Genomic DNA, 14,498 nt, shown 5'->3' with positions numbered 1-14,498 from the left:
TGGTTGGGGTTAGAGGGAGATCATTATGCACATACTTCTATATACTGTATGTAGGTTCCCATTTTTTAAAGTAAAACATACAGAAACTCCCTACTGAAGTGGGACGGCAGGAACAGCAACAGCATGGTGTGCGATATCCCTGGCATCTTGACTGGGGATAGAGTGACTGACTGGTGGAACTCAGAGTTCTCTATGGGCCTCCCAGAATTGAGAGAACTGGTGAATACTTGCCTATATCATTATCCTTCTATACTTGAGTTTACCTGATTATTTGAGAGAACTTGTGCTGTGTGCTTCCTTTGGAGGAATTTTTTCTGAAAGTCATTGATTTGGGTTCTTAAATCAAACTTAACACCAGCAAGGCAATGCTGTCCTCTGGCAGGAGAAAGCAGAGTCAAAGTCCAGGTGTCAGAAGCACCATCTTTGCTTCAAATCTCCCATCTCCTGAAAAGCCTTTTCCCTGAAATTCTCCATCCCTACAGCAGTTTCATGAATGAATGAATGGGTGTAGCATTCCATTTGTAGTATGTGCTACTGCACAGTTGCTTTTTAACTATACTTGAGTAGTTTTGTGCAGTGCATAGGAATAGCCCATCGATTCACAACACTTGTTTTTCCCAGCTGTGGATCAGCTCCATAGATAGGTGGGTGTAGGTTTTCAGTTTCTCTTGGCTCCACTCCCTGCCTCCTTGGCTTGCTCTGTCCTCTTGCCTTCCAGTCTCTTCCTTCTTCCTTTTCATAACGTTAAGTGCCACACTTTTATGTGCCAAGCCCTGGCCTAAGGGCTGGGAAATCAAAAAGGAGGAAATACAGTCCCTGTGCTTAGGAAGGAGAGAGCCTCATAGAAGGAGCCTAATTAAACAGATGCAGGTGGTGAGGTGTGAGCTTGCTGGGATGGCAGGCTGTCTGGGGTCCTGTGGGACTGACTGTCAGGGGAGGGGCAGGAAGGGTGTCATGGAAGAGACGGTAAAGTAGCATGTCCTGAGGAATGAGTAGTTATCTACCACTTACCTGCTGCACGTAACACAAAGCTTTTATTAGCTCAAGAAGACATAGAAGAGCTTAAATATGCAGGTTCTAATTGGGGGACATTGGTCTCTAGATTCAAGTGTGAATCCTCTTGCCCATCTTACGTCATTCCCTTACAGATTTCCTTATAGATTAGCAAAGTGAGTTTATGCGAGTGGTGTGTGTGTTCAAGGGAGAGGGATGGGTGGATTGAGGAGGTAACTGAACACAGCTGAGTCGTGTCTTCATGAACTAGTAAGTCCTGTTGGCTTGCTGGCCATCCCGGCAGCCTTCCAAAGACCTTGTACCTCATGAGCCTTTTCTCTTCTTGGCTTTTAGGGCAGGCTGTCCCTGCAGGATCCCACGTACGGCTGAATCTTCAGACTGGGGAAAGAGAGGCAAAACTCCAATATGAGGACAAGTTCCGAAATAATTTGAAAGGCAAAAGGTACAGTGTCAACCCTAGGGACTGGGAGGCTAAGTGATAACGTTGATTTTGTATTGTAATACTTAAAATGTTACCCAAATTCATGTGGCTTTTTTTAATTTGAAATTTAATAGCATAGAATTTGTGATAAATCTGTCAGGGTTTTATGAAAGTTTACTTCTACAGTCTTTGGAAAGAGATAGTTTGCAAAGCAAATTGATACTTTAAAAAAGGCTGTAGGGGGAATGCTTAACCTGCTTTAAAAATGAAACTATTTTTCCCAGTACTTTAAGAGCACCCATTTGAATCCCAACAATTAATGCACTGATTACAGATGAGTCATCTATTCATTAAAACAGGCCTGTTAGGCCTTCTGCTTTGCAGTAATACTTCCTTGGTGAACAATAAAATTGCATTTTAAAGTCTTTAATTCAGGCTAACTTTTCCTCTCATTAGTCAGTATTAAAACAGGCTTTCTTATAGTATAAAAGTAGAAGCTACTGCCATTCTCCACTGGCTAGAGGTTGCCTTATTTCTCAATAACCAGGTTATATTATTCAATTTTAGAGAATTCAGTGTCACTATTTTTCTTTTTGTTGCCTTGAATTAGCATGCTTTCTTTGCTTGATATTTCCTGAATGAGGGGGAAGGAGATTGAGGCATGGAGTTGCAGGGGTTGCTGAAATTGTGCATTTTGAAAGCTCAGTAGAAATACCAGCCATGAAATTTCTAACACAGGGACCAGCAAATTATGGCCTGTGGGCCTTATTGGGACTGCTCCCTGCTTTGGTTCAGCCTGCAAGTGAAATTGGTTTTTACATTTCTTAAAGGTTGGAAAAAAATCAAAAGGTAATATTTCATGACTCATGAAAATGTATGAAATTCAGATTTAAATGTCCATAAATAAAGTTTTAATGGGACACAGCCATGCTCATTTGTTTACATATTGTCTATGGCTGCTTTCTTGCTACAATGACAGAGTTGATTAATTGGGACAGACACCATATGGATCACAGAGCCTAAAATAGTATCCGGTCATTACAGACAGTTTGCTGACCCTGTGCTAAAACGTGTAAGCACTGGGAATTATTAGTTATGGATTGAGTGTGGTTAGTGTTACTCAGTCCTTGGATGATGATGATGATGATTTTTTTTTTTTTTTTTTTAGAGATAGGGTCTTGCTCTGTTGCCTAGGCTGGAGTAAAGTGGTGTGATCATAGTTCACTGTAACCTCGAACTCCTGGGCTCAAGCAATCTCATTGTCTCAACCTCCTGAGTAGGCTGGGGCTACAGGTGTGTGCCACTATGCCTGGCTAATTTTTTTTAATTTTTTTGTAGAGACAGGGTCTCACTTTATTGCTCAGGCTGGTCTTAAACTCCTGGACTCAAGTGATCTTCCTGCCCTGGCCTCCCAAAGTGCTGGGATAACAGATGTGGACCACTGTGCCCAGCCTGGATTTTATAATTTAAACAGTATTTTGCAGGTCGGGTGTGGTGGCTCACACCTGTAATCCCAGCACTTTGGGAGGCCGAGGCCGGCGGATCTCCTAAGGTCAGCAGTTCGAGACCAGCCTGGCCAACATGATGAAACCCCATCTCTACTAAAAATACAAACAAAAATTAGCTGGGTGTGGTGGCAGGTGCCTGTAATCCCAGCTACTCAGAAGGCTGAGGCAGAAGAATCGCTTGAACCTGGGAGGCAGAAATTGCAATGAGCCAAGATCTTGCCACAGCACTCCAGCCTGGGTGGCAGAGTGAGACTCTGTCTCAAAAAAACTAAAACAAAAACCCAGTATTTTGCAGTTAGATGTAATCAGAAGGAGGTCCTAGAGACTCACTTCTTACCCTAGTCTTTTCCTTGACATGCCTGTCAGAAGGTCACTCAGCTGGTCCATGTGCACTTTTTTCAGGTGGCACTCACCCCACAAAACAGCCTGTTCAGATTTAGACAGTTTTCACTGTTAGAAAATTCTACTTCATATTGAGATAGAGGCATTTGTTCTCCTTACAGTCACTCCAAATTGGGAAGGATCTTTCATCTTCCCTCATTCCTCCAGGTAGGCCTATACTTGGAGTGGCCCAGGTCAGACAATTACTCCTTTCTAACAACCATGTAAGAAATAATCAGCTGTCATTGTCATGGCCCCTGCCAAACTTCTTTCGTCCACAATACACACATATTTCAGTGTCTCAAAGTACTTTTAGGAAGTCTTTTCTCACATGTAATCCAAGTCTTATTTTCTGAAGAAAACAATCTATTCTTTTCTTAGCTTATGAATATTGAGTTAGGGGCCGGGTGCAGTGGTTCACACCTGTAATACCAACAGTTCGGGAGGCTGAGGCGGGTGGATCGTTTGAGCCTAGGATTTGAAGACACACACCAGTGACAGGGTGTGTGTCTGCAAAACATATAAAAATTAGCCGGAGGTGGTGGCACACGCCTGTAGTCCCAGCTACTCGCGGGGCTGAGTTGGGAGGATCACTTGAGCCTGGGAGGCAGAGGTTGCAGTGAGTCAAGATCGTACCACTGCATTCCAGCCTGGGTGGCAGAGCCAGACCCTGTCTCAAGGAAAAAAAAAAAAAAAAAAAAAAAAAAAAACCAACAAAAAAAAGCAAAACAGAAAAAAACACCAAAACCAAAAATTAGCTGGATGTGTGGTGTGTATTATGCCTGTAGTCCCAGCTACTCAGGAGGCTGAGATGGGAGGATCACCTGAGCCTGGGGAGGTTGAGGCTGCAATAAGCCATGATTATGCCACTGTACTGCAGCCTGGGTGACACAGTGAGACCCTATCTGAAAAAATAAATAAGCAAAATATATAAATAAAAAATAAAATCCCTTTACAAAAAATAATACTGAGGAATTTTATTAATTTGGAGTTTATTTGTTGGTTTTTATACTATGAGAACTCACTTCTCTACCACCTGACTATAGATTATCAGTGTGAACACGTACTGCTTTGTCTGTTACTCATATCTTTTACGAATAGACAGCAGAGCCGTCCATGTGAACTGTAGAGACACACCATAAGGGAGAAATATTTGTCCCTACTCCTGCCTTTTTACTTTCCTCCTTTGGAGAGTCTCTGCCTGAAATGGCCCCTAGCATATGCTGGACCTTTCTTCTTCCTTCTCAGCATTTATAGCTAATGACAAACCTATCTGAATAGAAGTCCAAAGGCATTGACAAGGTGGTGTGAACATTCAGTGCTGTGAGCTCAGTGAGCCTTTGATGGTGACTTCCTACTTCTGGGATGGAGCTCCTCCAATTCCATTTCATGGTGTCTTCCTGGCCCCTTAGCACTGGAATAGGAACAGAGGCCTAAGGGCAGGGTCAGTTCCCTGAAATTGTTAGAGTATTTTGCTTATATCCTTATTCTGTTTTAGAGGACAAAATCCATAGCTTTCCATGAAATTGTCCAAGAAGTTAGTGATCCCACAGAGTTAAGAACCATTGGCCTAGAGGGAGATGGGGACAGCCCATTAATCCAAAATTCATGGCAGTCTTTCTAACTATTTTTACTGGTTGTGTGGCTGGCCACATTGCTACCTAGAGCTGCAATGCTTGTGGGCTCTAAAGCCTGGGACAGAAGACCCTGACTCTGGCTTGTCTCAGAGAGTTCCTTTAGCACTGCCTTATTTCATTGCATGTAGTTGGCTCTTAGCAACAGGTTTCCACTTGCTATTTATGCTTTAGGCTTTGCCATCTCTAGTGGTTTTAGTCAATATCCCTGTCAACGTAGTACATCTCTCTTTTTGCCCTGGAATAACCAGCTTCTTGGACTCTTCCTCCTAGGTTTGGAGGACTGAGGGTAAAACCACGTTCAAGTTGTGCCATCTTGGGTTGAACATTTACCAAGGTCCAATATGGTATAGTGGTTAAAAAGTTGGGCTAAGGACAGGGCCATTTACTTCCTCCATTTATTTATTTCACAAAAACCTATTGAGTGCCCACGTGCCAGGCATTGGGATACAGTAATAAACAAAACAGCCTCCACAAGGCTGGCAGACAGAAAACCAGGTACATAAGCACAGAAGTAAGATATTATCTGGTCATTACTGATAGTTTGCTGACCCTGTTCTAAAACATGAAAGTATTGGGAATTAATCATAGATTAATTAACTGGCCCCAAAGGGAGGAAGGAAAGGAACCAATGTGGCTGATCCCAGGAACCTGTCAAAGACTGGATTGGTATCCTCAGTGAGATCCCTGGAGCTGATCCAAACCACAGCCATGCAGCTTGACTAGAGAGAAGACATCCATTGGGGAGCAAGGTTTTACCACTAGCCCTTATTTCAATTCAGGGAACAGAGGTAAGAACAAGGATGATATGGACAAAAAGAATAATTAACTCTTTATGTAAAGGGTTAGGTTTATAGGTTTAGGAGTTAGGACATTTCAGACAGATGGAACAACAGGAAGTCCCAGGCTTTATCAAGGAAAAGGCTTTGTCAAGTATGAGAAGCAAGAAAACGATCAAGGTGACTATAGGAGAAGAGAGAAGGAAGGAAATGGATAGGAGATGAGATTGGAGAGGTATGTGGGGGCCAGATCATGTGGCTTTTGAGGAAGATTTTGTATGTTCTTCATTCACCTTTAATTGTAATGGAAAGCCATTGGAAGATTTCTTTTTCCCCCCATAAGACGGTGTCTTGTTCTGCTACCCAGGCTGGAGTGCAGTGGCACCATCTCAGCTCACTGCAACCTCCGCCTCCTGGCTTCAAGCAATTCTCCTGCCTCAGCCTCCCGAGTAGCTGGGATTACAGGTGCCTGCCACCACACCCAGCCAATTTTTGTATTTTTAGTAGAGACAGAGTTTCACCATGTTGGCCAGGCTGGTCTTGAAATTCTGACCTCGTGATCTGCCCGCCTCGGCCTCCCAAAGTGCCGGAATTGCAGGCATGAGCCACCGCGCCCAGCTGCCATTGGAAGATTTTAGGCAGGAGGGTGATTTAGTTGCTATGTGTCTGGAGATGAGATTGAAGGTGGACAAAAGAAGACAGAATTAGGATGTCATTTCAGTAGATCAGGTAGGACATAATGGTGGCTTAGTCTAGGGTATCATAACAGAGACTGAATGAATCTGGAGATTTAATTTGGAGGTAGACTCAAGAGGACTTGCTTATGATTTCAGTGTAGAGGTTGAAGGAAGGTGCAGGGAGGGGCACAGATTCAGGATAAAGCCTCATTTTGGAACTTGAGCAACTGGGTGGTTGTTGGTACTATTTATTGAAATAGAAAAGTTGAGAGGGGGACAGACTTATAAGGAGAAGAATCAAGAGCCATGTTTTAGATTCAATAAGTTTGAAATACTTGTTAAACATTTGAGATACAGATCTATCAGGTAGTTGTACAAGAGTCTGATTGGTGCTCAGGGGAGAGGTTGGGCTGGAGATGTAAATGTGGAGATTACTGGCAGATAGGTTTTTAAAGTAACTAGGGGAGGATGTCGAGGTGGAGAAGATTGACAGGGCTGAACTCCAAGGCATTCTGGGCTATGTGGCTCAGGTAGGAGATGAGGAATCAGCAAGAGTTGGAGAAGGAGTAAGGAAGAGGAAGAGCCATGAGAGTGAGGTAACAAGCCAGGAAAGGAGGTTTTTTTTGTTTGTTTGTTTGTTTTGAGACGGTTTCGCTTTGTCGCCCAGACTGGAGTGCAGTGGCATAATCATGGCTCACTACAGCCTGGGCTCAAGCAATCCTCCCGCCTCAGGCTTCTGAGTAGCTGGGGCCACAGGTGCACACCACCTTGCCTGGCTAATTTTCAATTTTTTTGTAGAGACAGAATCTTACTATGTTGCCCTTACTGGTCTTGAACTCCTGGGCTCAAGCAATCCTCCCTCCTCAGCCTCCCAAAGTGCTGGAATTACAGGCATGACCCACCACACCCGACTGAGAGTTTTTCAAGAAGGGAGGGTCAACTGTGCAAATGCTGCTTAGTGGTTGAGGAACATGAAGTGAGTGAAGAAGGGTCCATCGGATTTGGTCATCAATTATTGGTAATTTTGATTAGCAGTGTGAGTACAGTTGTGAGGACAGAATCCAGATTACAGTAAATGGCAATATAAATAGGAATTAAAAAGCTGGGGATAGTGAGTGAAAACAATGTGTTCATAAAGTGTTACTCTGAATGAGAGCAGGGAAATGGCAGGATAACCAGAAGAGACTGTGGAGTAAAAGGAGAATTGGTGTGCTGATGGGAATAATCCAGCTGAAGGGAGAAATTGATGATGCAGGCAGGAGGGAGTGGTGTAATTATGGGAGTTAAAGCTTTTGTAAAGGCAAGTGCGATCTGGAACTAAGTTTAATAGGATCAGGGACACTCATCCATTATAATAGGAAGGAAAGTAGAAAACATAGACTTAGGTGCAGGTTGGCTTGTAGAGCTGATCATGGGAAAATGAAGTTTTCGTCTATTTTTCTTAGTGAAGAATGAAGTAAGAACACCAGATGACTGTTTCGTGTGTGTGCGTGAACTTGAGTGCACATGTGCATGCTTGTGTGTATGTAGTTGGGACTGAGAGTGGGTGATGAGAGATGGCTTGGGAGAGTTGAGACTTAAGGCGTAAACAGAGATGCACGGAATAATGGGATTAGTCCTCACCAAGTCTTACAAGAGGGAGGAGATAATGTGTTCAAGCTATGGTTCCTGAATACTTAGCTCCCTCTTGGGTATGTGGGGTGGAGCAGTGGTATCCTCACACATTGGCAGTGGATGATGCTCTGTAGGGAGAGGGATTCAGGATTCTCTCCCTACTTTGTAGCATTGTGATAACTATTTGAATGAAATATTACTTTGAAGGGATTAACACACTGCCTAACACATGGTTAAATGCTCAATAAATGAGTTACTAGCTATTATTAATTAGTTTAGGAGGACTGAGGTTTAGAGAAGACGAGTGTTTTTCTCAGAGCCCTAAAAGGTCTCTAGGAAGAATGAAAGCCCTTGGTACATGAGAGCTGAGGCCTGCTGGAATCTCAGACTATGAGACTGATGTGCTCTTCCTGCCTGGAGTAGAGCAGGCCAGTAGCCCCTTCCTCCTCACCTCTGAAATCTTGTGGGCATTCCAGGATATATGGAATCCTGAACCCAACACCAACCTGACAGTCTTGTTAAGCACATTCCACACTCCACTCTTCCCTTCCTGCACATCATTCTTGTGCTTACCTCTGTTCATTGAACTAAAATGAATGCTAGTGGTAAAACCTTGCTCCCACATGATGGATGTCCTCTCTCTGGTCAAGATGCGTAGCTGTGGCTTGGATCAGCTCCAGGGAATTTTGTGAGGAGACCATTCTGGTCTTTGGCAGGTTCCTGAGATTATAGCCACATTGGTTCCTTTCCCTCCTCCCTTTGGAGGCTGGCTGTGGAAGGGGCTGACCTTGATTCTACTTCTTAGTATCTCAAATCCATTCCTTGGTCAGGTTGAGACATACCTCCTGCCTCTCCTTTGTGCTCATAGGTTGGTCTTATGGTGTGAATCTATCCAACTTGTTTTTGTAAAGACAGGCTGCCTTGTCTAATCAGTTCAGGCACACACTGTGGGGCTCAGGGCCCTGTTGTCCCCTTTCATGGAAAAATATATTAATAAATAAGGGTGCACGCTACTCCTTGTGGCTGGGCCCACTTCCCTCTGAGAGGTCCTGCCCTGGCAGCGTGCTGAGGGAGAGCATTGCACAGTTATGCCAGGCTTATTTCTTCCTGAGAAGCTGGCTGAGAGCCCTCTGTTCGTGGATGGCTTCTGTCTGCCCCATGCCATTGCTTCCTCTTTCATGAAATGATCCCATTTTCAGCTGCGTCTTTCCTCTTCTAGCTTCAAGGTAAGGTCACTCTGTTAGACCCTTGGCTGACTGAAGACAAAGGTATGATAGTACACTCAGCTGGCCTGGCCTCGCTTACCTTAGGGTGCCATTCACCCAGGGACATTTTCTTTCTTGGGGAATATGATGCTCCCCTCTTATTTATTTTTAGAGACAGGGTCTGACTCTGTTGCCCAGCTGTGGGAGTATGGTGGCACAATCATAGTTTACCACAGCCTCGAACCCCTGGGCTCAAGTGATCCTCCTGCTTCCCACGTAGCTGGGACCACAGGCACATACCATCACATCCTAACTAATATTTTTAAATTTTTTGTAGAGATGGGATCTTGGTATCCTTCCATCTTGGCCACCCAGAGTACTGGGATTACAACTGTGAGCCACCAAGCCTAGCCATGCCTCCCTCTTTACTCTCAGTTTTCTTTGGACAGGCTGGATATCAACACCAACACCTACACATCTCAGGACCTCAAGAGTGCACTGGCAAAATTCAAGGAGGGGGCAGAGATGGAGAGTTCAAAGGAAGACAAGGTGTGTGATTATTTTTCCTGTGAGTATAAGCCTGCAGCATGGCCTTGTTGTTTTTGCAGAGAATGGAATCATTTTTATGGGAACTCTTGCAATAAACATGGGATAACAATATTGTAAAATAATTTAAAGAACATTAATGACAAATAAGAAACCCTTTTAGACTATTAAAAAAAAAGTGCTGGGAGCATTTCTGTCATGGTTTAGGTTAGAATTCTATTTGCCATCCCATGTCTTCAAACAGCTCCCCATGTTTGGAGAAATTGAGGCACTGAGCAGGGGTAGCCATTCTCTCCATTATCACAGGCCTGAGTGGAGTGAGTAGACTTTACGGCCCAGATCTCTGCCTTACTTACACTTGGATTAGACACAAGCTTGTTCCAAAAGAACAGAGGAGCTGGCCCAGGAAGCAAGAAGCCGGAATCCTTGTCCTTGTCCTTGTCCTTTGAACATGTAGCAAATGTGTTTCTTCTAGGCTTCAGATTCCTTAAATTTAAAACATGGGTCTGGAATAAGAGGATGACTGAGGTTTCCTCCAGCTCTAAATTTCTCTACAAGCTACGGGAATGAGAGGAGGAAAAGGTGAAGAATTACAGCCCCTTGGCCATGCCCCTAATGTCTGGGAGGGCTCACAGGTGCAGGTCTATACCAGGAAGATCATGAGCTCTTGGAGTCATTTCTCCGTATTTCTGTTTGAGTCCTGTCAGTTTTTGAAAGAACCTTCTCTGATGGCTGCCTTAGAGACCTAAGTTCTCCCTCCCTCCTTCTCCTTACAGTCCCCATTTGCTTTTTTTTGTTTTTTGTTTTTTTGTTTTTGAGATGGAGTCTTGCTCTGTCGCCCAGATGGCCTTGTTGTTTGTGCGGTGGTACGATCTTGGCTCACTGCAAGGTCCACCTCCTGGGTTCAAGCGATTCTCCTGCCTCAGCCTCCTGAGTAGCTGGGATTACAGGTGCTTGCCACTACACTCAGCTAATTTTTATGTTTTCAGTAGAGATGGGGTTTCACCATGTTGGCCAGGTTGCTCTCGAACTCCTGACCTCAAATGATCTGCCCACCTTGGCCTCCCAAAGTGCTAGGATTACAGGCATGAACCACCGCGCTGGGCACTCATTTGCCTTTATTTACCTCTTCATTCCTTCCCCTGAATCCAGGTAATGTCCTAGAGAGACAGCATTAGGCTCTTGACAGCTTGTGTATTACTGGAAGAAGCCATAGGTTGTTCTGATCCTTTAGAACTAAATATTTCTGGGAAAATGAACCTTTTTGGGGGATAGGAAACTGGTGTTTACCTGTTTAAGAAGTGTGAAATGCAGGCTCAGTCTCCACGTCTTTACTCATCTTACCAAAGTCACTTCTCCTACACGGAGAGTGTATGTGGTGTGGGAGGGCACGTGGCTTGGTGGCAGCAGCAGTGGGTGAAGGAAGGCAATGCTCGCAATTGTGTCCTACCACAGATGTATTAGCCAAGGGGCTGAGGAGAAGCACATCTTCTGCCTGGTACAGGTGAGGCCAGGAGAGGAGTGCCTGGGTGCCTAGGACAAGGACTGGCCAGGGCTTTGGCTCCTTCCCACCCACTGTCGGTTCCATGTGGGACTGATGGGAACATTAAACAGCTCCTATTCAGTGTCTTCTCTGTGGATGGAGGACCCACTTAACCTTGTTCTCTTCTCTTTGCTTTCCCTGGGAGTGTGTTTGGCTTTTCTTTTCTCAGGTGATGGCATTTCCCCCCACCCCAGTAATTCAATTAGTGTAGAAAAGTATGAATATTTATAAAAGTATTTCAAAATGTATAACCAAGAGATTACTTAAAAGTTTTAGTTGCTGGTTTTTGTAATTAAAAATACTCCTCTCGGCTGGGTGCAGCACTTTGGGAGGACAAGGCGGGTGGATCATCTGAGGTCAGGAGTTTGAGACCAGCCTGGCCAACATGGTGAAACCCCGTCTCTACTGAAAATGCAAAAATTAGGCAGGCATGATGGTATGTGTCTGTAGTCCCAGATAGTCCAGAGGCTGAGGTGGGAGAATCACTTGAAACCGGGAGGTGGAGGTTGCAGTGAGCCTAGATTGCACCATTGCACTCCAGCCTGGGTGACAAGAGAGAAACTCTGTCTCAAAAAAAAAAAAAGAAAAGAAAAAAAGAAAAAATACTCCTCTCCCCTTGCAAGGGGATCCCAATATCAGCACCCAAATGCAAGACCCAAGCTCCAGCTCATTTGCACCAGCTGCACACCTCTGAGGTCTGGCTATCATACTCTTTCCTTGCTTATGTGGAACTTAGGTTGTTAGCACCATCACTGAGGTGCTAAGTCCTGGCATCCTTCTCCTGCTTTTCATTTGGAGCCTATCTGGACTGACTCAGCTCACTGCCAATGTGCTCATCGAGCTGGCGCTGGGATTGGCAAATAAATGGATTTGAAATTGGTTGGGGAGTTTCTTACATATATCAAGCTTTTGGCTACAGATATCATCCTATTTTTGTTTATTAATCTTTAAACCTAGCCTATGTGGTGTCTTGTAAGTACAGGATGGTGCTTTTGTGATTTATATAGACAATACTGTCAGATATTCGGCCATATCCTCTTAATTAAATGAGTGGGTTTTTGGGAACTGGATGTTTTTGGGGACGAGAACATCAATTATATTGTATCCATCGGTAGCTTGGTAGGTTTAAGTGAATCAGTCTTTCCCGGAGTTCCTTGGTTCTTGGAAAAGCCGTCTCTCCCAGCAGATTTGGTTGTTATGGTTGAATCTCGTCTACTTATCCCTCTATTTCCATACAAATTGCTTGATGCTTTTATGTTTTATTATGTCTGCTATTGTTCACCTGTATTCTACAAGTTATTGTTTTTTAAGATACGGCCTTCTTAAGCTTTTGATTCTTGGCAAGATGTAATAGACTTATTTCTCCCTATTCCCCCAGCTAAGGGTAACTAAAAACCCTGGACATAATACTAAAGGCAAATGTAGGAAGACTCTAAAACACAGTCAGAAGGCAGCAGACTGGCTAGGGACCTTGGAGCTTGGGGAATGACATCAGTGAGTTCCTTGGATTTTCTTTTTGTCCTCTATATATTTTAGACTGAGTGTTGGCAAATCCCACATCCTGAAAATGTCAACTGGTGCAGATTTTAAAAAGTTATAAGAAAAGCCTGCTATTTCTAGACAAAGAATTGAACAAAGGGCATCCTAACAGGATAGAAACTTTATTTACAATACCTGTCCTACTCCTGCCAAAGATAATGAAAATCTCCCCACCCCACTTAGTGCCAGTGCAGTGGACATTGAGGTGGGGAGTCTGGATTTCTGCCTGCTATTTGGTGGTAGTAGCAAGCTGTACTCTGATTCCTCCACCAGGGTCGCCAGGAGCCAAGTGGATGGCCTGAACTCATGTCTGCTCCTGGCAGCAAAAAGTGGTAGAAGGCAGTAAAAAGTGGTAGAAGGCAGTGTTCTGCTTCCTCCACCAAGTTGGTGTCAGTGGGAGCTGAGCAGAGAGCTTGACTTTTCATCCTCTGCCCAGTGGATACTCTCTGCTTCCCCTGCTGGTGTATTACCAACAGACCAAGTGTGCACCCTGATTTTCCATCTCCCATCTGACAGTAGCAGGCTGTTTATCCTGCTGGAGTGGTGTCAGCAGAGGCTAAGCAGGGAACCTGAATATCTGTCCTCTGCCTGGTAGCACCAACATGGTTTTTTAGTTTTCCCTGATAACATGGTGTCTGTTGGGGTGAATGAAGAGTCTGTACTTCCACCCCCAACTTGGAGGCAGTGAGAGTGTGAGGCAGCATTCTGCTTCCCTCTCTGGGGCAGGGCCAGTGGAATAAGTGAGAAGTATGAACTTCCACCCTCAGGCCAGCAGCAGTGAAACAGTGCTCGATTCTCCCACCAAAGTGGTGTCAGTAGAGGCCCAGGGAGGAACCTAGACTTCCACTCCCAGTGGCCAGCATCCAGTGGTGGCAGGTGAAGTTGTTTCCCTTCCCAACTAGAGAGTAGGGGTACGATTTGGGAGAGAGGAGAGCTAGAGAAAGGGATTTTGCATATGAAGTCCTAGACATACCCGTTCAGTGACCCATACAAGAAACTGACCAGAATTAATACAACAAAAAGTTTAGGAACTGAACTATAGTGTGGAATGCTGCCCAGGTTTTTAGATTGGCCTCCGGGTAGCACACAAAGGAAGCAGACCAGAATAGCACTACAATGCTCTGAAAACTAAATTGTTGTTGGAGCCACAACCCACACAAGTAAGCCAGAACCAGTATACTAAGCCTAAATAGGATGTCTACCTACTGAAAAAGATTAAGTAGGATCTGGAATTTCATAACTTAATACCCAAAATGTCTAGGATATAATTAAAAATTACTTTTCATACCAAGAACCAGGACAATCACAACTTGAATTAGACAATCAACAGATGCTGTTATGGATTGAATGTTTGTGTCTCCCCCAAATTTATAAGTTGAAGCCCTAACCCTGCAATGTGATGTTTGGAGGTGAGACCTTTGGAAGGTAATTAGATTTAGGTGAGGTCATAAGGGTTGGGCTCAAGAGGGATTAATGTCCTTAGAAGAATAAGAGAGACCAGTACTCTCTCTCTCTCTACCATGTGAAGACACAGCTAGAAGGTGATTATCTGTAAGCCAGAAAGGGGACCCTCACCAGGAACCACATCGACTCATTCCTTGATCTTGGACTTCCCCAGCATCCAGAATTGTGAGAAA

General features: G+C 44.3%; 1 protein-coding gene across 3 annotated transcripts in view; it reads left to right on the top strand.

Moving 5' to 3' along the window:
• The window catches only part of SIL1 (SIL1 nucleotide exchange factor), a 248,200-nt gene that overhangs the window by 142,810 nt on the left and 90,892 nt on the right, over positions 1–14,498 (top strand). For all 3 annotated transcript variants that reach the window (XM_008954583.4, XM_063604245.1, XM_034960598.3), the window contains 2 exons: positions 1,348–1,456; positions 9,683–9,782. In XM_008954583.4, coding sequence (XP_008952831.2) covers positions 1,348–1,456; positions 9,683–9,782 — 209 coding nt within the window. The remainder of the gene's footprint in view (positions 1–1,347; positions 1,457–9,682; positions 9,783–14,498) is intronic.

This window comes from Pan paniscus, chromosome 4 (assembly GCF_029289425.2).
Source record: "Pan paniscus chromosome 4, NHGRI_mPanPan1-v2.0_pri, whole genome shotgun sequence".
Taxonomy (NCBI): Eukaryota; Metazoa; Chordata; class Mammalia; order Primates; family Hominidae; genus Pan; species Pan paniscus.
This window is presented reverse-complemented; position numbering and strand designations above follow the sequence as displayed.